The sequence below is a fragment of the Vanellus vanellus genome (assembly GCF_965231255.1).
Source record: "Vanellus vanellus genome assembly, chromosome: 1".
Classification (NCBI taxonomy): domain Eukaryota; kingdom Metazoa; phylum Chordata; class Aves; order Charadriiformes; family Charadriidae; genus Vanellus; species Vanellus vanellus.
The window spans coordinates 1,925,272-1,945,563 of NC_138905.1; the positions used below are offsets into that span (position 1 = coordinate 1,925,272).

General features: G+C 49.5%; 2 protein-coding genes across 3 annotated transcripts; both read right to left on the reverse strand.

Annotated features, from left to right (window-relative positions):
• Positions 1 to 1,260: 1,260 nt before the first annotated feature.
• LOC309686035 (calmodulin, striated muscle) lies at positions 1,261 to 1,710 on the reverse strand (the record flags this gene model as incomplete). Its single annotated transcript, XM_082498565.1, has 1 exon — positions 1,261 to 1,710. One exon carries the CDS (start codon positions 1,708 to 1,710, stop codon positions 1,261 to 1,263), a length of 450 nt encoding a protein of 149 aa, XP_082354691.1.
• A 6,667-nt stretch (positions 1,711 to 8,377) lies between these two features.
• On the reverse strand, positions 8,378 to 19,392 carry NET1 (neuroepithelial cell transforming 1). Of its 2 annotated transcripts, XM_082493437.1 has the most exons (10): positions 19,261 to 19,392; positions 14,527 to 14,634; positions 13,549 to 13,716; positions 12,705 to 12,767; positions 12,162 to 12,258; positions 11,966 to 12,042; positions 11,214 to 11,471; positions 10,788 to 10,958; positions 9,710 to 9,896; positions 8,378 to 9,327 (listed from the first exon to the last, which is right to left on the reverse strand). In XM_082493437.1, exons 1-10 carry the CDS (start codon positions 19,351 to 19,353, stop codon positions 8,927 to 8,929), a joined length of 1,623 nt encoding a protein of 540 aa, XP_082349563.1. In that variant the 5' UTR covers positions 19,354 to 19,392; the 3' UTR covers positions 8,378 to 8,926. The 2 variants fall into 2 exon arrangements, with proteins under 2 accessions (XP_082349563.1, XP_082349564.1); XM_082493438.1 differs by lacking the exon at positions 14,527 to 14,634 and having other exon boundaries at positions 19,261 to 19,389.
• Positions 19,393 to 20,292: the final 900 nt, after the last annotated feature.

Genomic DNA, 20,292 nt, shown 5'->3' on the forward strand with positions numbered 1-20,292 from the left:
TGCTCAGCCCCGCTGGCCGGCGTGCAGGTACCTGCCCGGTTTTCCCAGCGTTGGGAAAAACAACTGGGATTGCCAAAGATCCCAGCGCCAGGGATGGGCTGGAGGTGGGAGTGAAGTCCTTGTGGTGGCCTGAACATCCCCCCGAGAGCCATGATGTCCCTTGTGAAACAGCTGTGCCCTGCTTGTGCCCGTTTGCTCGTTAGTGACTGAGCATTAATAAGACCCATTATAATTAATTTTCCTTCAAACCCCTCCCTGTAGGGAATCACCCTAGCCCAGGGCAGGAGGGCTGCTGCAATTGGGTTTCACCCGCTTTGCGGGGAAACTGAGTCACAGGGAACATGACGGGGTGGATTATGGCCAGGAAAGGTGAATCCTGCTCTTTTTATCTATGGGATGAGGATTAGGGCTAAATCCAGCTGCCAACTCTCCTCTTGGCTTGGGGAGGAGAAAAGGCCCCCCCAACACCTTGGGTGCGCAGATGGCAGACCCCAAAAGTGATGAGGATTTGGGGTAGGGATGGCCACAACCTGGAGGGCTGCGGCTGGAGCATGCCCAACACATACAAGGGGCATTTTTCCAGCTTCTAGGGAAGAAGAATGGGGGGAAATAGGATGAGGATGATGCGGGGCTTGACCCTAGCTGGGATACACTGATGTCGGTGATTTGGGGGTATTGTTTTTTAGCAGGGACCCCAAAGAGAAGCCAAAGGAAGCACTGGCAGCCATGGGGGGACATTTCTTTATTGGACTCAGCGCGATGCCAGGGGACATGTGGTGGCCACCGGCACCTCTACGGACATGAGAGGTGCGTCTCATGGAGGGGGCAGCAGGGAGGGAACCTGCCATGTCCATCTGCAACCCAAGCCCCATTCTGCCAGGTGGGACGCCCGCATCCAACGCAGACACTGGCTGGTGATACTCCCGCTGGGATAAAAGAGAATTTTCCCAGCCCGGAACGGTGGAGAGAAGACAGTAGGGGATGGAAGGGCTGGGGGACCACCACAACCTCTGTTCCCTATGAAGAAATTAAAGAAAAATTTTTTAAAAAGGCACCACAAACATAGTTTTTTCCAACTGCCAGCAAGAGTTGCAGAGCAGGAGGTGGTTGGAATGGGGGAGATGCAAGATTTGGGGCAGCTGTTGCAATGGGTGGGGTGGACCCCATGGCCTGGGACTTCCCGTACACACGGGGTTGGGCGCGAAGCTGCATCCCAGCGAGTTACCTGTGGGACAGGGTTGGAGGTGGGTAGTGGGGGGTTCACTTCTCCGTCATCATCCTCACAAACTCCTCGTAGTTGACCTGCCCGTCGTTGTTGCAGTCGGCTTCCTTGATCATCTCGTCCACCTCCTCGTCCGTCAGCTTCTCGCCCAGGTTGGTCATGACGTGCCGCAGCTCCGCCGCACTGATGTAACCGTTGCCATCCTTATCAAAGACGCGGAAAGCCTCACGGATCTCCTCCTCGCTGTCCGTGTCCCTCATCTTCCTCGCCATCAGCGAGAGGAACTCGGGGAAATCGACGGTGCCGCTGCCGTCGGCATCCACCTCCCCCACCATGTCCTGCAGCTCCGCTTCGGTGGGATTTTGCCCCAACGAGCGCATGACGGTGCCCAACTCCTTCGTGGTGATGCAACCATCTCCATCCCGGTCAAAAAGGGAAAAAGCCTCTTTGAATTCGGCGATCTGCTCCTCCGACAGCCGCTCGGCCATGGCGTTCCCCGCTTGCACGCGGCTCTGCCCCGGCACGCTGTGGCGCCGACAGGGAGGTGTGGATGGGGCCTCCTCCCTCCAACGTGCCTCTCCCCAGAGGAGGAGGAGGAGGAGGCAGGAGCTGGGGCACGCGGGAGAGGCAGAGCCACGGGTTCAGCTGGACCCTGGTGGAGCAGGCAGGGCGGTTTCGGGGTGCTGGAGAAGGGTGACCGCCAGTCCCCTCGGGCCACCCTGGCTGCTGTCCCGCTTGCTCTGCTGGTGGCATTTCATGGGCTCGACTCCTAACGAACCCCTTAATTAAAGGTTTTGCGCTGTGGCTTGCAGTAAAGCGGTGGTTTCGGGGAGAGGCGGGGTGCTGGCGGAAGGAGGGTGATACACACTGGTTTTGGCTATTTTAAGTCAATTTTGGTGGGGTTTGGAGCTGTGCAAAGCCCTCCAGCCCTGCATGGGTGGGTTGGGAGAGAACCCCCCAGTCTCCCCAGCCCCAGGGCCACCCCGGTGATACTGGTAGCATGTCAAACCTGCCGAGGGAGGGTTCCCTTGTGCAGGTCCAGGCAGAGCCTGGCTGCCTGGAGCTGATGTGCTCCACGCTGACGGAGACCTGAATCAGCAGTGATGCCTCTTCCGGGCTCCCCGAGAACGGCCCCACAGCCCCTGGGGCAGCTGACGTGGTTGTGCATCAGGTGAGAGGTGTCATGAGTCCTCCCTGGTTAGTCAGGGGTTAATCCCGGGGCTGAGTGGGGGTTAACCGCGTGGTAGTGGCCTGCTTTCATTTTTACTCATCCCTCACAGAAGGGAGTACAGCAGGGTTGAGAGGCAAATGACAATGAGGGCTATTTCTCTGTCCATCTGCCCATCCATCCTACCATCCATCCATCCATCCATCCATCCATCCATCCATTTACCTGTTCATCCATTCATGCATGTATCTAACCATCCATCCATCCATTCATCCATCCATCCCTCCATCCACCCACCCATCCATCCATGTGTCCATCTGTAAACCTAACCTTGTTATCATCCATCCACCCACCCCTCTATCCATCCATTCATCCCACCAAGCAGCCATCCACCTAGCCACCCAACCATTCATCTGTGTGTCCATCTATTTGTTATCATCCATCCACCTATCCATCCACTCATCTATCCATCTGTCTATCCATCCCACCAACCAACCATCCACCCAGCCAGCCACCCATCCATCCATAAGTGCATCTGTCCACCTAACCACGTAATCATCCATCCATCCATCCATCCATCCATCCATCCATCCATCCATCCATCCATCCATCTCACCAACCAGCCATCCACTCAGCCATCCATCTATGTGTGCATACATCCAGTTGCCCAACCGTCCATCCAGTCAACTATCCATTCATCCATCCATCCATCCATCCATCCATCCATCCATCCATCCATCCATCCCTCCAACTATGCATCTGTCCATCCATCCATGCATTCACATTACCATCTATCTACCTGTCCCTCCAACCATGCAGACCTCTTTCCTATGTGCCCATAACAGCCAAGCGACCTTCACGAGCTGGGTCAAGGAGCTAATGGACCAGATAATCAGCTGCAAGCAAAAGATAGTTTGACTTTCTTGGCTACAAGAAAATGGTACCAGTTTGTCCCAGTTTAACCCAATGAGGAATTAGAGCTGTGGGATCTGCAGGAAGGCCACAAAACAGAAGCCAACCCATGGGATGACTGAGGAACGCACGGGAAATGGGGCCTCCAGGTGGGACAAAGTCTGGGAGGGGATCACCGCCTTGAGGAAAACCTCATCTGGAAAAAACTCTGGGCATGTAAAACACTGCAGGTGCAGGGAGAAATCGGCTGAGCCGTGTTGGGAACCTGTCTGGCAAGAAGCACGGCACTACTTGCCCCGCGAGCGCGTTTCGGGGAGGGGAGGTCCTGGCAGCTCCTCTTGTGCAACGAGCTGCTCCCTAATTGTCTGTCTAATTGCCCACGCTTGCTGTTCTGCTCCAGATTTAAAAAGATCTAATCCAAATTGCTGTGAAAAAGCCCTGGGCAGCCAAGCAGGGAGCCAAGAGGAGGGGGAGCTGGCTCGAACCCAGATGGGAGAAGCAAACACCAACAGACAACCGGGTGTTTTCAAAGCCCGGGAGGATTAAAGTGCTTGTTCAAGCTGTGGGGAGAGTTGTTTGAGCTCCAAAATGAAGGTGGGCTGGGTGGGGGGACCCTGGATCAGTTTGCTAAGGAGGAAGGGGTTTCTCCATACTGGGTGTCTCTTGGTGCTGGGCAAAGCTGGAAGCTGCTGGGGCTTTTGTTTCCTCATCATCTCCCCACTGCCATCACCCATCACCTTCCCACCACCAGCACCCATGATCTCCCCATCACAAGCACCTATCACCTCCCCGTGACCAGCACCCATTGTCTGCTCCCATGACCTCCCCATGACCAGCATCACCTCCTCATTAGCTCCCCATGACCAGCACCCATCATCTCCTCATTAACTCGCCATGACCAGCACCCATCATCTCCTCATTAACTCCCCATGACCAGCACCCATCACCATCACCCATCACCTCACCATCACCATCACCCATCACCTCCCTATCTCCAGCACCCATTGCCTCCCACCTTTCCAGAAGTCTTTGGGAGAAGGTCAAGCCAGCCCTTGATTTTGAATGTGCTTAACTGCACCCTCATTAGCATGGCAATGTAATTAACCTAATAAAACTTCCTGCTGGCCCGTAAAATCCTGTGGTTTATGGTGGAGTCCTATTTATGGCATCCAAGATGGACTGTGGGGTGGGTCAGGAAAGCGGCAAGGCCACCATTGTGGGAGGCAGGAGCACGCAGCCATCAGCTGATGGGTATTTTGGCAGACGGTTTCCCTGGGATGTCTCCAACCGGAGCTGGAGGGGTCAATGCTTTGACAAAGGAGGGTGCAGGTGGCCAATGTTAAAGCATCTCATGGTGGAGCGGGGCCAGAGGAGGCCACCAAGATGCTGGGAGGGCTGGATCCCCTCTGCTGGGAGGACAGGCTGGGAGAGGTGGGGGGGTCAGCCTGGAGAAGAGAAGGCTCCGGGGAGACCTCCGAGCCCCTTCCAGTGCCTAAAGGGGCTCCAGGAGAGCTGGGGAGGGACTCTGGATCAGGGAGGGGAGCGATTGGATGAGGGAGAACAGTTTTACACTGAAAGAGTGGAAAATTTAGATGAGATATGAGGAAGAAATTTTTCACTTGGAGAGTGGTGAGCCCCTGGCGCAGGGTGCCCTGAGAAGCTGTGGCTGCCCCATCCCTGGAGGTGTTCAAGGCCAGGTTGGATGAGGCTTGGAGCAACCTGGGCTGGTGGGAGGTGTCCCTGCCCATGGCAGGGGGGTTGGAGCTAGATGAGCTTTATGGTCCCTTTCAACCCAGACCAGTCTGTGATTCTGTGGTTTCCCAGGTGGCATTGCCTCGCTCAACCTCAGTGGCTTTGAGCAGTTTGGTCCAGGTAACAAGTTAAAAAAACCCAAACCAGATGGCTTAAAATCACCCAGTTGGATTACCCCAAGCCTGCGCGGCTCGTAATGCAAGCCCAGATGTGCACAGATGTGTGCGGCGATGTCTGGGTTTGCATTTCCAGACGAGGCGATGATGGGCGGGGTGGGGGGGAGGCTGACAAATTCGTGGAAAAAGTTGGAGGCGGAGAGGGAAACTGCTTCCGTGGGGAAACCTCCACAGGGCCCTGTGCCCAGATGCACAGAGGCCGTCAGGTCCCGCGAGCGTCTGTGGGGATGGGGAGGAACCTCCGCAAAGCCCAACACAAATTGCATTGGGGTTTAACGTGGAAAATGGGATTTTGGAGAGGTTGAGCTTGGGCGTGATGCCGCAATGGCTGCGGGGGTCTCCTGGGGATGGCAAGAGGCTGGGTGTAAAATTTGGTGGCTTGTGTTTTATGTGTTTTATTTCAGGCATCTTTTTAACGGAGGTTTCCAAAAACTAGAGTGAACCGCAGGGTCCGCAGGGCAGCTCCGAAGGTCAGGCTTTTCAAGCCCAAGTGAAGGGACTCCAGTGCCATTTTTGGGCCAGCCAGATGTCACTGCAGCGGAAGAGGGAGACTGGGATCAGGGTGGTGGGGAGATGCTCGGAAGAGGGATGTGCTGCGCTCTGACCAGGTCTCACTTGTAAAGCAGGTGTTGGCTCTGCTCCGCACGTAGCACCCAAGCTGGGTAGATCCCCAGATGTAAATATGGGGCCAGGGAGCTGCTTACCAAAGGTGGAGGTGCCCCACGTGTCCGCTGGGCATGGACATCTTCCCTTTCCCTGGCCACAACGGGGACATCACTACGGCCAGGGTGGCCAAGGATGTAGGGGCTCAGCAGGGCTCGAGGACATGGCCCTGCCCCAAGTCCCCCCTCTGCCCTTGGGTATTTCACCCCGTCGGGTCCTGGGGTCCCCCCGTATATGGGCTGAGGTTCTTGGCTCAGCAGTCGAGCAACACAGGCGAGAAGAGGGCTGGCTGGGACCCGACGGAGCTCAGTACAGGAGGAAAGGCTTGTTTAGTCTAGCAAAGCCAGGGCGGTCTGCACATTCCTCCCGGAGGGACTGAGCGGGGATAGGAACCACCAGGAGTCAGGGGTGGGGGGATTTGCTTTTAAAGGGAAATTAAGTTCTTGGCTAATTTGCCGACTGTTGGCTACAGCACGAGGAGACGAAGGTTCAACCCCAGCCTGACGCGCGGGAGGATAAGCAGGCTCTCTGTGGGATTTCCTCTCTGTTGAGGATGAGCTGCGTGCCCCGACAGCTCATTAATGCTTTTTTTTTTAATGGCAAAAGGAGCATTTTTTTCCAGTTTTCTCTCTGCTTTGCAAGGGCTGAGCCTCCTCCAGATCAAAACACAGCTTCCCAGGTCAGAGCTCAGCTGCAAACCCAGCTGTGCCTTCCCTCACAGCAGGGACCAGGAAGCGCAGCAGGGGGAACCCAGCTCGAGGGAGCTGGCCTGGAACCACGGCCGCCGTGCCCAGATACCCCCCTACATGGTCAGGCTGCAGCTTTTTGGGAGGGCTGTAGAGACCTGATGGTTTCGCCACACTGCTGCTAACTCCCACTGCTCCGGGAGAAGCCACCCCAGCAGAGGGCAGAGGTCCCCCTTTCCGCTCAAGGCTGCTTCTGAAGGTTCCTCTAGGAGAGGATTTCTGAATATTTGCTAAATGTGGAGCCTTTTGCTTCTGCGGGGTGGTTGCTTTTCTGTAGGAAGGAGGTTTCAGCACCTCAGGAGGTCAAGGAGTATCACCACTGCTCCCTTTTCCCCCAGAAACGGAGGAGAGTGATGCAAGCGCTGGGGTGAGTCACGCAGCTGTGCCCTTGTTTTACAGCCTGTCGCAGACGAAGGGCGGTGGCTGCTGCTGGGTCCCAACACCGCCCACAGGGCTGTAAACCACCAGCTCGTGTGCTGCCCGGCTGCAGCGGCACAAAGAGTAACCATGACAGAAAAAAAGGGGTTTGAATAAAGCCACAGTTTCCTCCTGCAAGCTGCAGCCCCATGCCCCGCGAATGCAGCAGCTGGCTGGCTGCATGTGCCTAGACAAGCGCAGATACGCGCTTACCTGCTGCCGCACGGCCCAAGCACATACCTCCCAGGCAGCGACTCAGACAAGGCAGGCAAGAGGCTGTCAGGAATTTAGTTTTATTTGGCACTCGAAACTGTACAATACATTTACAGAGAACCACACGTTTGAGTTTATGTACACCCTCTTCCCATTTCCACCATTACTGGCCAAACATGTGACAGGCAATAACCCTTTACATGCGAGTTACAGCACCTCAAGCGCAGATTTCGGGGAACACTTGAGGACAGGTGTCGTGGGATCGCTGTCCTCGCCCCATCATCACCACTCGAATGACAGGAGCAACGTGTTGGCTTTGGTCAAAGCTGTCACAGCTTTGTTTCCTACACGCTTTGCAGCGCAGTGACCAAGCTGGCATCTCTCACACAAATCTTTGGACCGCTAGAACATGGCAGTGTCGCCGTTACGAGTATATACAACCACTATCTCTTTCTGTCCTTACACTTCAACAGCTTCAAAAGCGCTTTCTTTTCTCTACCTTTCTACCACATGCAGTAACCCCTTGGTTGCCTCCAGTCCTGCCTCCCAGTGGAAGGCATTTCATTTCCAAAAGGCAACAGTAACACGAAAATCTACCTTCACTCCCTGCTACTCCCCTCTAGCCGCTGCTCCTCTTCCCTCCCCAAACCCTTTACACAACGTGCCTAAAACCTTCCTAAACCCCACTAGCAACGCAGTTCTCTTACAGTAGTCCGGAGCGCACACAAGCCGCTTCTGTGGCTCGTCGTAACAGGGCACATTGAGCGTCTTCCTCCCGGCCTCCGGCTTGCCTGCGCTCCGCAGCACTGTGGAGTGACGTGAAAAACAGTATGTACACGCACACCTCAGAGCGAGAAGGATCAAGTACTTGAAAGGAAATGCCAAGTCTGAACCAACAATGACAACAATGAAATACAAAAGTAAAAAAAACAAACAAACAAACAGAAAACCAAAAGAAAACCAAAAAAAACCCCAAAGTTGAAACAAAACAACTAAAAAAATTAAATATCTGGCAGGTTACAAGAGTGAAAATGAGGAATGTACAAAGGAGACACTAAGATGAAAGATTCCAGTAGGTAAATGAAGAACCTGTTGAACCTGGGGTCTGTTTTTCGGTTTTTTTTTTTTTTTTTTTTTTCCCCCCCCCCCCCCCTCCTCCTTTTTTTAACATGAAAAGTTGCCTGGATTATGGTAACCATACACTGTGCTCTACAAGAGAAGAAGAAAACGTGAATTCAGGTTTCGAGTCTCACGGTGCTGATCCAAACCCCCTGCCAAGGGAGGTGCTGCCAGGCTCGTGGTGACGGCACAAACTTCCGCTTTAAGCTTTACTGGTTTCCAGCCTCAAACACCGCGTGTGGAAATCTTTCCGAAACCAACGCGTGCTCTTCAAACCCATCACAAGCACTCAAAAGCATGAGGGCTTCCAAATCGCCCACTCACAGCACTAAAAACCAGGTTGAAAATGGCCATGTTTGTAAAAACAGACTCCAGCTCAACAGCGTTAACTGTGTACCAGTAGCTGCCATTGCAACATAAAAAACCAAAACAATATTCTGTTCAGTAGAGTTTACCCAATCATGCTCACATTACAAGAAAAATGTACACATTATTTATAAATAAACAGTCTTGCACCAGGACATTGCTGGGCTCCTTTTTACACAAGCGTTTCTTTCCGCTTGCCACTTAGCTGCTTTTCCCTCGTTTTCCTGTGCCCAGACGGCGTTCGGTGTGTTTTTGCGCCCTTGGCTTCCTCTGAGTCCAGGATGGAGCCGCACTCAGATGCGCTTTCATCTAACTCCATCTCGGTTATGCCAGACATGGCAGACTGCCTCTTCTGGGCTTTGACGTTGGGAGCGGAGGGGTTGTTCTCCTCTGCCTCTTCGCTCAGCTCCGGCAGCTCCTTCAGCTCTGCTGCAGCAGCAGTCCGCTGGAAGGGAGCGATGGCGGTTCGGATGCAATTAACCCACTGTTGCTTGTGGAAGACATCGTTGGCCTGCAGTGTGTGGGACTGGCCTGGGGAGGGATCTTGGAAACGAACTCGAAAGATATTTTTAGCTGAAGATAAACATAGGAAAAAGCAGATCAGTTCCTAGCTCAATATTTAGAGATTCCATTGTTAGACAAGCGACCTGGTCTGCCCTGCTTTGCTTCACGAAAAGCCTTCAAAACCCCACCAAAAAAAACCCAAACCAAACCCCCCAACCTAGCACAGACACGTTAAAAAAAAAAAAAAATATCTATTTCATCATCTGAGCACCAGCTGCAAAGTTCATGGGCACCAAATATAAAACTGCGAAGCCCAGCAGCGACAGTCTAAAGGTGGATGTTAACACAGATCACGTGTCTGCTGTCCTAAAGGAACCTCAGGGATCTATACCCAGGTATCATCTCTCCTCACCAATGGATTCCCATGCATATGAGCTGGTTTGGTCCGTACCTTTATCAGAATTGCCAAAAGCTCCTCGGAAGGATCCTCCCATTTTCACATCACCATCCTGCAGGTCTTCGAGGAGCAGCTCCTGGACAGGGATGGGCTGCCTGTACACTTGGTAGGCCTGACGCTCGTTGCGAGTGACGGGCCGGGTCAAAACCAGGATGTCTTGGAAGAGGAAGACGTAAAGTTTCTGAAAGGGAAAACATGTTTGAATATGAGCAAATATGTACTCCACATTCAAAGCAGTTACACATCCTCTGGGATTCAAGGCCACCTTATCTGAAGTTTCACTCACATTAACTTTCCGACAGTTTCCTGTTACAGCAACATAGGGCCCTGGCAGTGGTGGCACAGACCACACTTACATCAACAGGTTTATTGTTTTAATGACCCTTAAAAAGTGAATTATGATTTACAGGTGGCAAGAACAGGATGATTAGAAGCGGTATCTTTTCTGACAATACAAAAATCCTTTGTGTATACAGAAGCGTACAGGCCGAACTAAACAAAAAAAACCCACAGCCAACCAAAAAAAAAAAAAAAAAGAAACCAGAAAAAAAATTGATGTTTAAAACCGAGGTTATTCCTGCAAGCCAGAATAAAAGGCAGTAAACCCTTGAGTAGAGCAGGGTCTTCCTGCGCTGCTGCAGTGGGAGACCAACTTCTGGCAGCTCAGCTCAAAGGCAAACAGGCTTTTGCAGGAACACTTTTGTTTGGAAGAGCTGTGTGCCAGCACTCATAATGGGGAATGTCAGAGCACCTGAAAGTAAACAGCCGGCAGGAAATCCCTTTTGATGGAGTGCTTGGGCACAGAGCACACTTTCTATGGTAATTCTGCGCTAATTATTTTCCAGCTTCTGAAGGCCAATTGTAAAGCTGTCAGCAGGAAACTTTCCCTTACACCCTGCAACGCAGACTGCCATCAGGTGCCTTCTCTTCTTCTTTTTAAACGTAGCTAATTGTCTAAACTAACCCTAAGGATGGAAGGGCTCCTGGTCCCGCTACGACAAAGTGTTTTCACTGCCTCCGAGGGAAGGTTTTCAAACTTGAGAATTAATTACCCTGAACACGAGGGACTTACATGTCCGTTTTTATTCTTCAGCTCCCCATGGCACAGTAAAGCTTTGCTGCCTTCAATCCTCGGGTCCTTCTGCTTCTCATCCAGGTACTCCAGCTTGTCAATGTAATACTGGCACTCTGACTCCCCCTTCTTCAGGTTGATGTCAGAGAGGACTCCTTGGATTATAGTTATCTATAAAACAAAACATTTGCAAATAAGCAGAGGTCACTATTTAATATCTTCCCTTTAAGTGTTACTTAAGAACACCAGATGATGGAACCCATGTGGGCTGATCTCTCATTTGCTTTCACAAAGGGTTACAGTCACAGATTTGTGTCCACCAAGAAAACCACCCCAGGAAATTGCTGAGGGTTTAAGAAAGCTTTCTGGAGCTCCAGAATGACATGCTTACACAAGAACAATGATCACAAACCCACTATTACTTACGGCTTCTTCCAAAATCTGGATATCGGGATGGTCTTTGGGAGTGTGCCTCAGGATCTCTTTTAGGAGTAGAGGGTATTTGACCAGCCGACTTCGAGGAATGTCCAAGAAGCTCCAAAGGTCTAGCTTGCGGCTGAAAGGAGACTCAAGGCACCGCTGAAGGAAGTCCTGCACTCTCCGGTCCTGCTTCTTCTGATCCAGAAGTGCTTTGGCTGCCAGCTGATTGCTACAGTAACCTTTGTAGGCATGGAGTCGTGGTAACTGCAGGGGAACAGAACAATATTCAGGCCTCAAATTCCAAGTAGGAAGAGCAAATCACATTAACGTGTCAAACTCGGGGAGTCCTACTTCCCTCACTGCCATACTTTGGCCAATAAAAAAAGCTAACAGACTATCTTGTATATGTAGCTAGTCTTTTGTGAGGAGAACAAGGGCATCCTTCCTGCAATGCCTTTGAAGTTCAGATGTTTGAGATTAACAGCGATAACACTATTGAAATCACATCAGTGACAAACAGTCCAGAAGATATAGACATTTCAAACATAAATCAGCAAGTAATTGCAGTCACACTAGTGTAAGTCTCCAGGGTGAAACCATGGCCCATTACGGCTGACAGAGTCCCATTGTTTTCAGTGTAGCCAGGATTTCCGTTTCAATCTTTCGCTCAAGGCCACAAAAGCCCACAGCTTTTCGGCTTCTAGCTTTAAATGTTCTTTAAGCGCATTGTTAGCCTGCGATCTCTACTACGTACTCACCCACTTCACAAGTATGGGCCCAATCTGCTCCACTGTTCCATCTGGTTTTTTTGCTTCTCCTAAACTTGCCAACAAGTCTGCAATTAAAACACAAAAATAGAAATTGTGACAATGCCCCAGTAAACTGTTCAATCACGAGAAAGCACAGAGTTCCTCTAGTCAGCACATTATGTGAAAATGACCCAGTTGCTCTTACCTTCATGCAGAGGAATATAAGAATCCAAGTCCCCAAATATGTGGTTGAGTTCCTCCTCAGACATGATAGAGAGTTTCAGCATAGGATCGTGATAGGCCTGTCAAAGAATGTCACTATTAAAATATATTCAAATCTCCCAAGCCCAAAGGCTGACAATTTGAATATGAGGGGATGTATCACATGCAGGAAATATATGAAGCAAAGCCAACAGAAACAGTAACACTGCTTCAAATGCTAAAAGATTCACCTCTGTATGAAGGTATCATACAGAGGCCTTCAAATGAAAGGGACTTTACTGTCTGAACTGTTCTCATCTGGGAGAGGGATTCCCCAACCAGCTCTGTAGGACTGCAAAGCACAATCCTTTTCTTGGCTGCGTTTGTTGCATTCAAACCAATACCATAGGACCACTCACGTCAGCTCTCCAGGCCAGCTGCGGATTCTGGGCCTCATAAAACTGATACATAATGATTGCAGGTGCAAAGAAACTTCAATATTATCTGTAATATGATTACTGACTGCATGGAAAAAAAAAACACTCACCTTTCTGGCAAGCTTCAGGTCTTCGATTAGGTCCTGCTCTCCCCTGGACATTTCATATATTGCCTGTGAGGAAGGGGATAAAGCACCCAGAGTCATTTTTAATCCCAGACCTCCTCTGAAAGAGCCTTTCAGCTCACATAATGTACATCCTGTCTCTGCAGCTTGAATGGTTTTGCCATCTGAATCACTGTATGCCACCTGAGCACGACAACCTCAAGTAAATCTGCCGGCTTTCCCAGCTCTGAGAAAGCAACATGACATACAACTGTGTGAAAGCTCTGACGCTCACGCACAAGCCAAATTAAATATTAGCGCCTTTTAAATCACTGCTTTTACACAGGCAAGGACGAAAAAAACAAAACCCAGAAAACCACAGAGGTCAAATCCCAGACGTCTTTAGTCAGCTTCTGTGTTGTCATTAGAAGATTTGTCTAAGAACTACAGGAAAAAGGCAAGCCAAGGCCTTGCTATTTGGCTTTCAACCAATTGTCAAGAGCTTTAAGAGAAAGACAGCTGGCTTTACAAGGAACACGACTTTGGGTCTGCTGCAAAGCAACCAGTGTGGCTGGGTCTCGAATTTCAGAAATGTTGAGCACCCCCATGGAAAGAGTTTGGCATCTCTAAAGGGTCAAACCGGGGAGACAAACTCCATAGTGACTCAAGAGAGAGAAGCCTACCTTTTCCCATGCCTAATGCAGAGATAAATCTAGTGGTTTAGAAACGAAGGTGAACAGGAAGATAAAGTCACCCACAGATGCTCATTATTCCTTTCCCCGCCAAGGAAACAGCCCAAGCCAAGGCCTCAGCTGTCTTTCCCAGCCCTGCTGGTTAACGGGCAGCATACCTCCTGGCGCTTAATTTCTTTGGTGCTCAGGGACTCTTTCATGTTGACATCTAACATCTCAGACCAAAGTACGCTGTTTCTTCTTTTAGGAGGAGTAGGAGCAGCAGATCTGCTACATGATTTCTGGGCACAGCCTGGAGACTTGCTGTCACTGCGAAGGGCAAATGACTATAGGGATTAAAAAAAAAAAAAATTAAACAAAAATATGTAGAGCCAACATTTCAGTGTTAGCCATACCCCTCCCAATCCTTCAACCTTCTCTGTTGTACAAGGCAGGAAAACACACCCAGACAATTTTCCTCAGATAAAGGAACACTTAAATCAAGCTGCCAAGAAAGCCCTGACAGCCCAGAGACTGGCAAGCTTTTCCATGCGCCTCTCCCTCCACTGATCTAACAGCAGCGCTTGGGAGGAGGATGGTAAGGTAAAGCTTGGGTCTATTTTCAAGGTATGAGGAAGTAAATAAACTAGGATCATAATTCTACCTATAACGGGGCTAATCAGGAGTCACTTGAACTTTGCTCTCGTGATTTGTAATGTTACTAAAACCCAGACATGGGAGCACTCTTATCTGCATGTGTGGGCTATAGCGTTCCTTAGACAACACCTCTCTAACACTACTGAAAGATCGCTGAACAGTCAGTTCACATCTAAGCACATGCTCCAATACACATTATCTCAAGTACTGGAACAGTTTATCAACTAATTCTCCCTATGAATCAGTTTGCTGTTTTGGTTTTGTTTTTTTTTTTTTTTTTACTGCTTAAACCCTCAACAACCTGGTTATCTAGCAAGCTACCTCTGAACTCCTGAACCCTTCTTCATCCCCAAGTCCCAAGCAAGCCTTCTGTCCCTGCGTGAATCATGTAGGAGATTTTCAAGAGATGCCTTGAAATCCCAGTGGCTGTTTTACCCCCACACAGCCAGTACCTCCCCCATGTCTCTAGACTTCTAAGACTAGAAGGCTCTGCTTTTTACCTGTATTGTCTGCCCAAAGCGCCGAACTGCACCATTTCTTACAGGAGAGATCAAGTTCGCCAGGGATGTGACCCGTGCTAAAGGCCGAACCCGCTTATTGCTTGGCTCCTGTAAATAAAGCAGAGAACAAATTGTACTGGCTGTGACTCCCACTTTGTTTCTCAAACTGCCCAGGCAGGTTTAAAAAGCATGAACCCACTTAAGGAGTGGGAAACACAGCAAAGAGAGTGTTTTGAAGGAGCCATTCATCTTAAAAGTAAAGCAGAGGCTGTAAATATTTGTCTGAACTTTAAGGCTGCAATTAAACTGCAGAGAGTTTGCCCAGTGTAAAAGATGCAAGATAACACACACGTCAGTCAGAATTCAAAATAGGGCTCAAAGAGGGACCGTTACGGTTTGAACATAAATAGACTGAGGCGTTCTTCTCTGCAAGGCAAATGACTGTCATCTAAAGATGGAGCTGTGATCTTCTTCGCCCTTTTATCATGTCTTCCTTTCTACAAAGAATGTGTTTTTCCATTTTAATTTTATTTTGGAGAGAAAAGTAGCAGTCGGAGCCCAGGACAGCCTCAGCAGCTATTCTAACAAATAGCAAATGACCACATGCTGAACATTCCTGTGAGGGACACGCACACACTGAGTGGATAAAGTTTAAAACCTTCAGTTTACAAAGCTTCCTCCCCCTCCCTGCAAGTCATCATAATTTTTCTTATACGTTGTTTAGATTTGAAAGATAGAGCTTCTGCTTTTCTACACCACTAATCCCTGCTGGGAGCCCAGAGCATTTTCAATTCTGTCCTGACCAAAATGCTGCCAAGAAAGAGGAAACGCCCCATGGAAACCTCCTACTGCTTAAGCTCAGACCAGTTTTTAAAATCATGCTGGCAACCCTACACATTTTACATCAAAAATATTGTGTTGTAAGGACTGTACAGGAAAGGCGTGCACAATGGGATGCCAGGAAGAGATGGACTCAGAGCTTAAAGCTAGGAGAAAGGCTAGATAAGGTGCCCTGGTGCTCTTAAACATCTGGCAGACGGTTGCATGTGAGTCATCATCACAAGGAAGTTTCTTAGCATGAAGTTCAGATGAGTTGATGGAAGCAGCCCCTTTTTTGGGGTCGTCTCAGCAGAAATTTTACCAAAGCTTTATTAGGCATTTTTTGTTAATTACAGTTGAGTCCCTCCTTTTATGTTTCAAAAGGCTAAAAGGCAAAGACTGAGAAGACTGCTTAGGACAAGCTCTCCACTGTCTCTATTTCAGTCTGAGATTGCAAGATAAGGTGCCCAAACCCTTTGCTTCTGTGTAGCAACAGAAGTGACAAATGTCGAAAACAAAAAAGGGGAATAGGAACACAGAGCTGGATTCCAGTCATGAGACTGAGGAAGCATAAAAGCTACGTATGTAATATCTTATTTCAGCAACATGACCCAAGGAGCGGCCTGTCTGTCTGCCTACACGCAGTGTTAAGCAACAGAGGAGGTTAGCTCACACTGAATTAAGCTTTCAAAGTTGCAGGGGGGAAACATGAAAAGAAACAATTTATGACTGATGCAGAGCAGAAAGACCTCTTGGCACACCACAAAGCGCGTTCAAAGCTGCACTTGAAACGTTTGGGTAATCTCAGAACTATGAGGGTACTACAGAAATGGGGAAAAGCTATAAGAGAGGGCCCTCAACCCCGGGAATTTGACTCTAAGCGGGATTTAGGTACAGCACCGGGAACACCACAGTCACTTCTTTCCTTTGCCAACCATGAGCCACTGCACTCAGGACAGAGTCAGTCAGGAAAAGGATTATGCAGAAAGCTGGAAAACTAGGCTGGGCACAAAAGAAAACAACGAAACTTTAATTAATTACAGATGTTTCTGACTGGAGGAAAAGGATAGGTAATTTACTTCTAGAAAACCACAGATCAGCGTACTAGAATAAAGGGATGCTAGCCAACAGAAGCTTAAGAAACTGCAGGAATGTAAGCAGAAAATATACAGACATAAGCCACACACAGCTCCATCAAGGCCAGCGATATAAATAGCATGGAAAAGAAAAACTTGACAGTGAAAATTAATAGCAAGAAGCCTCAGTACTTTAGGATGCTTGTACAGTCTTTCACAGCTCGCTGTTCAAGGGTCAGCTCCACAGCCTTTCCAGATATGAGGTACAATGACACACTATCTGCGCTGAGGGACATGTGTGAATGCCTCCCCAGCACATCTGTGCTAGGCTGAAGCAACACATGCATATGCACAAGGTCTGGCAGAAGGCATTCCTGCCTCTCCGTTTGGAACAGGCGGTACCAAGGGGCTCCCTGGGATTATAAATCACCACTTTTCAGAACGGTTGATAGGTATCAAGACATGCAAAGACAGGCTTGAAGTGAGAAGCACTGCTCCCTTGAACAAGAGGGAGTGTGGCTCCCGAGGAACCATCCTCTGCTCTGAGGAGGGAGGAATTTCGCGCAGATCAGCATGACCAGAGTGTTTTCTGTACATGTGATGTGCTCCCCTGGGGTATTTGGCCAACAGAAAAACTTCTGTGTGCTATAAATTCAGTTTAGCAAAAGGCCATTTCCCCTCTCTTAAAGAGTAACAAATCCCACTTTCTATCCTGTGAATGCTCTCAGACATGAATGGCTCAACTGCCAAAAAAACACATCTGTTTCTTCTTCTCCTTCCAACTATATTGTTTGCTCCAAGGCAGGGAGGGGGAAAAAAAAAATCCCTCTCCTCAGAAACCTCACCTTCTCAGAGATCTGTGTTTCAGCTTGGGGCCATGTACTCCACTTACAGTCAGACTCAGCCGCGGTGTAAGCTGAGACTCGATGCAGCTCATACTATGGATAACTTTGGCTCAGTATTTTTTTTTTAGTTCTGTACCTGCAAACAATGATTAGCCTGTCTCCATGCTGTATCACTTACAGAAGCCCAGATTAGAATGAAGCCTGTAAAGTTTCTGTAACAAGCTAGTGGTGTTAAGCATTACAGCATCAACAGATAATTAATTAAAACCCCAGCGAGTTCAACAGCACTTCTGCTTCCATTCAGAATTTTTTTTCCAGGGGACTCTTTATTAAAAGAGAATATAAATATATCATAAACGCACACAGAAAAGCTAAGTCTGTGCCTTGGTGCCTCAGCTGGCAGGCAAGACTTCATGCTAGTGCAATTTCTTCAAATGCTTCTAAGTGCAGGTTAACTCTTCACAGCGTGAAAAGATTGCACCTTGCTGCTCAAAAGAAAACCAGGCTCTACTTTTCAGCAACCATCGCTTTCCTCTAGGAAAGCATACACACGCCTACAACCTTTCCCTCCTGTGCTAGGTAATAATTAGTGGTTTTTACAAGGATCACTTACTAGAGTGCAATGTCCTACGTGCCCGTCCCAGGCCAATGCATACAAACACGGTGACAAATCTAAAAACCACGCACAGCAAAACTTTTCCTATTAAGCCAAATATGCACAAAGGGTGCATATTAGTCACCAGCTAAAATAATTCCTGCCAGAAATCATCGCCACCTGACTACCTTCTTTTAAGATTCACGTGCAAGGAGCTCACTGAATCTCCAGCTCTGTTCTGGAAACACCTGTCTGCACCCAAACCGAACAACCAGCCTCCGGTTTGACACGTCGGTACGGAGATTACCACCTTCGCCTTTCTCAAATTCAATGGGTTGTTAGCGACCAAGGGAGAAATCTGGCCTCAACGCTCCGCTGATAACTTCAGTGGCTCTCGATAGCAACTCAGTACCCGGGACCCACAGAAGTGTTGGCTTAGGAGTCATTTACTCAAGCCCAGACCTAATATTTAACTTCAGATACCCGATGCGACAGCTATACCCTACAGAACATACACGTTTTAAGAATTAGAGGCGATTTATTCCCCTTTAAGAGATCTGGTTTACGTTATTTCTCTCCCAACATCTGGTTTCCCTTTTGCACAATGAGATTGCCCAAGTTTGGCTGTTTTAAAGCCAGGATTTTTAGGAGGCTGGCGACTCAGACTGGAGCCCTCAAACCCCAGGGCTGTCTGGAGCCGCTTTTTTTTTTTTCTCTTCTTTTTTACCTCATCTACCCGCTAATCTGGGAAATAAAACCCTGCCCAGGGCAGTCGGTCCCTACCTGGCTGCTGAACTTTTGCCTTCTGTCGCAGCAGGAGGCATGCGAGCATCTACCAGGAATGCAATTACACTCATCTACATAACAACAGATGATAAAAATAACAATACTTCAAAAAAAAAAAAAAAACCCAAACCAAAAAAACACCAAACCACCAAAACTAACCCACCCTCAAAACCCCAACGAGCCCCCACGATTTTTTTTTTTGTTTTGTTTATGGAGCAAAAACCCGCCCTAATTAGGAAAAATACTGTCAGTGGAAAGAGCGCCCGGAGCAATAAGTGTTTTGTTTTTAATGAAAATCCTGCCGGGAGGAGGGGGGTCAGGTGAGGCGCCGAGCTCGGCTTCGGCTCCCTAGTCCCCCTCTTCCAGGAGCTATAAAGTTGTTGCTTCTTTTAAAAGACTTAATTTTATTTTAAATATCTGCCTGCACCCCACGCCGGGGCCGGCTCTCAGCGGGCAGCGCGCCCGGCTCGTCGCCTCCCCTCAGGCGCGGAGAGCGGGAAGGTGTGTGGGGAGGAAGGGCTCCCAAACCCACCGCTTTCCCCTCAAAAAAACCCAACCCCAAACCCCCCCCAAAACCTTTCCCCCCGCCTTCTCCAACCCCGCTCCTCCTCACCTCCTGCTCCCTGAAGGACTGGTTCTGCGCGTCGATCACCCGGATAGTCCTTTTGATGGGCAGCAGCCCCCCGAGCTCGTCGTGAGCCACCATGGCCGCTTCCTGCGCGGCCGCCGCCGCCACCACCTCAGCCCGCGCTCATCCCCGCTCTGCGCCCTCCGCCGCGCCGCGCCGCCACCTCACCCGCGGGGGCGGGGCTACGACACAACCACGCCTCTCCACAGCAATCCACGCCCACTTGCAGTTAGCCCCGCCCCCCGCCGCAGAGGCAAGGGTGCCCGGGGGCGAGGGCGCTCTCAGCCCTTATTTCCTCCTAAACTCCCCCCAAAATGGGACCTTGGAGAGGCTCTACGTTAAGTCAGTGTGATGTAGGCACCCATTGAGGGTGGAGCGGGCAGTTCCATCACACCCCACCATGGAAAGCTGTTTGAAAAACAGAGTTTTCGCTATTTGAGCTTAAAAGACGCAAAGCCAAATGTATATTTTGGGTATTTTTTTTTTTTCTTTTTCCCCCTCTTTTTCTTTGCTGGCACCCGCAGTGCTGCCTACGGCCGTCTCACAAGTGTGGTGGTGGGACGCACTCCTCCTGACAGCGGCTCTTGTTGCCACCGCTGGAGCATAAATCATTCGCGAGTTGTTTTTTTTACTGGCCTCAGCTCTCCTTGCTCAAAAAAAAAAAAAAAAAAGAATTCTTGTCTAGACCTGTGCTTTTAAGTCTGCTCTCAGCTTTAAAGGTTGAGCTGGCACAGCTCTGTTAGCCAGGGGCTGGGCTGAGCCTCTCCCCCTCTTCTAACAGGGGAGCCTGTCCCAGCAGGCCTGGCTGTAGATGCAAAGGGTTTGTATTTTTTGTTTGTTTTTTCAAGTCATATTATTCCTGGCACCGCTACAAATCTCCAAAATAAAAGGTCTCTTGTGCTGGTAAAAATAAACCGAGTTTATTTGGCGATAGGAGGGCTGCTGCGGTGCTGCCTACCTATACTAAACCAACCTTCTTTATTTCATTTAATATATCTTGGAGGAGAGAAATTTGGG

What these genes read in the sequence shown, in the direction of transcription:
- NET1 (XM_082493437.1), bottom strand. Translation starts at nt 19,353, where the DNA reads ATGGTGGCTCACGACGAGCTCGGGGGGCTGCTGCCCATCAAAAGGACT. An exon ending in GCTTTGGGCAGACAATACAG is followed by an intron (nt 13,717 to 14,526) that starts GTAAAAAGCAGA and finishes TAATCCCTATAG; the next exon opens with TCATTTGCCCTTCGCAGTGA. An exon ending in ACCTGAAGCTTGCCAGAAAG is followed by an intron (nt 12,259 to 12,704) that starts GTGAGTGTTTTT and finishes ATTCTTTGACAG; the next exon opens with GCCTATCACGATCCTATGCT.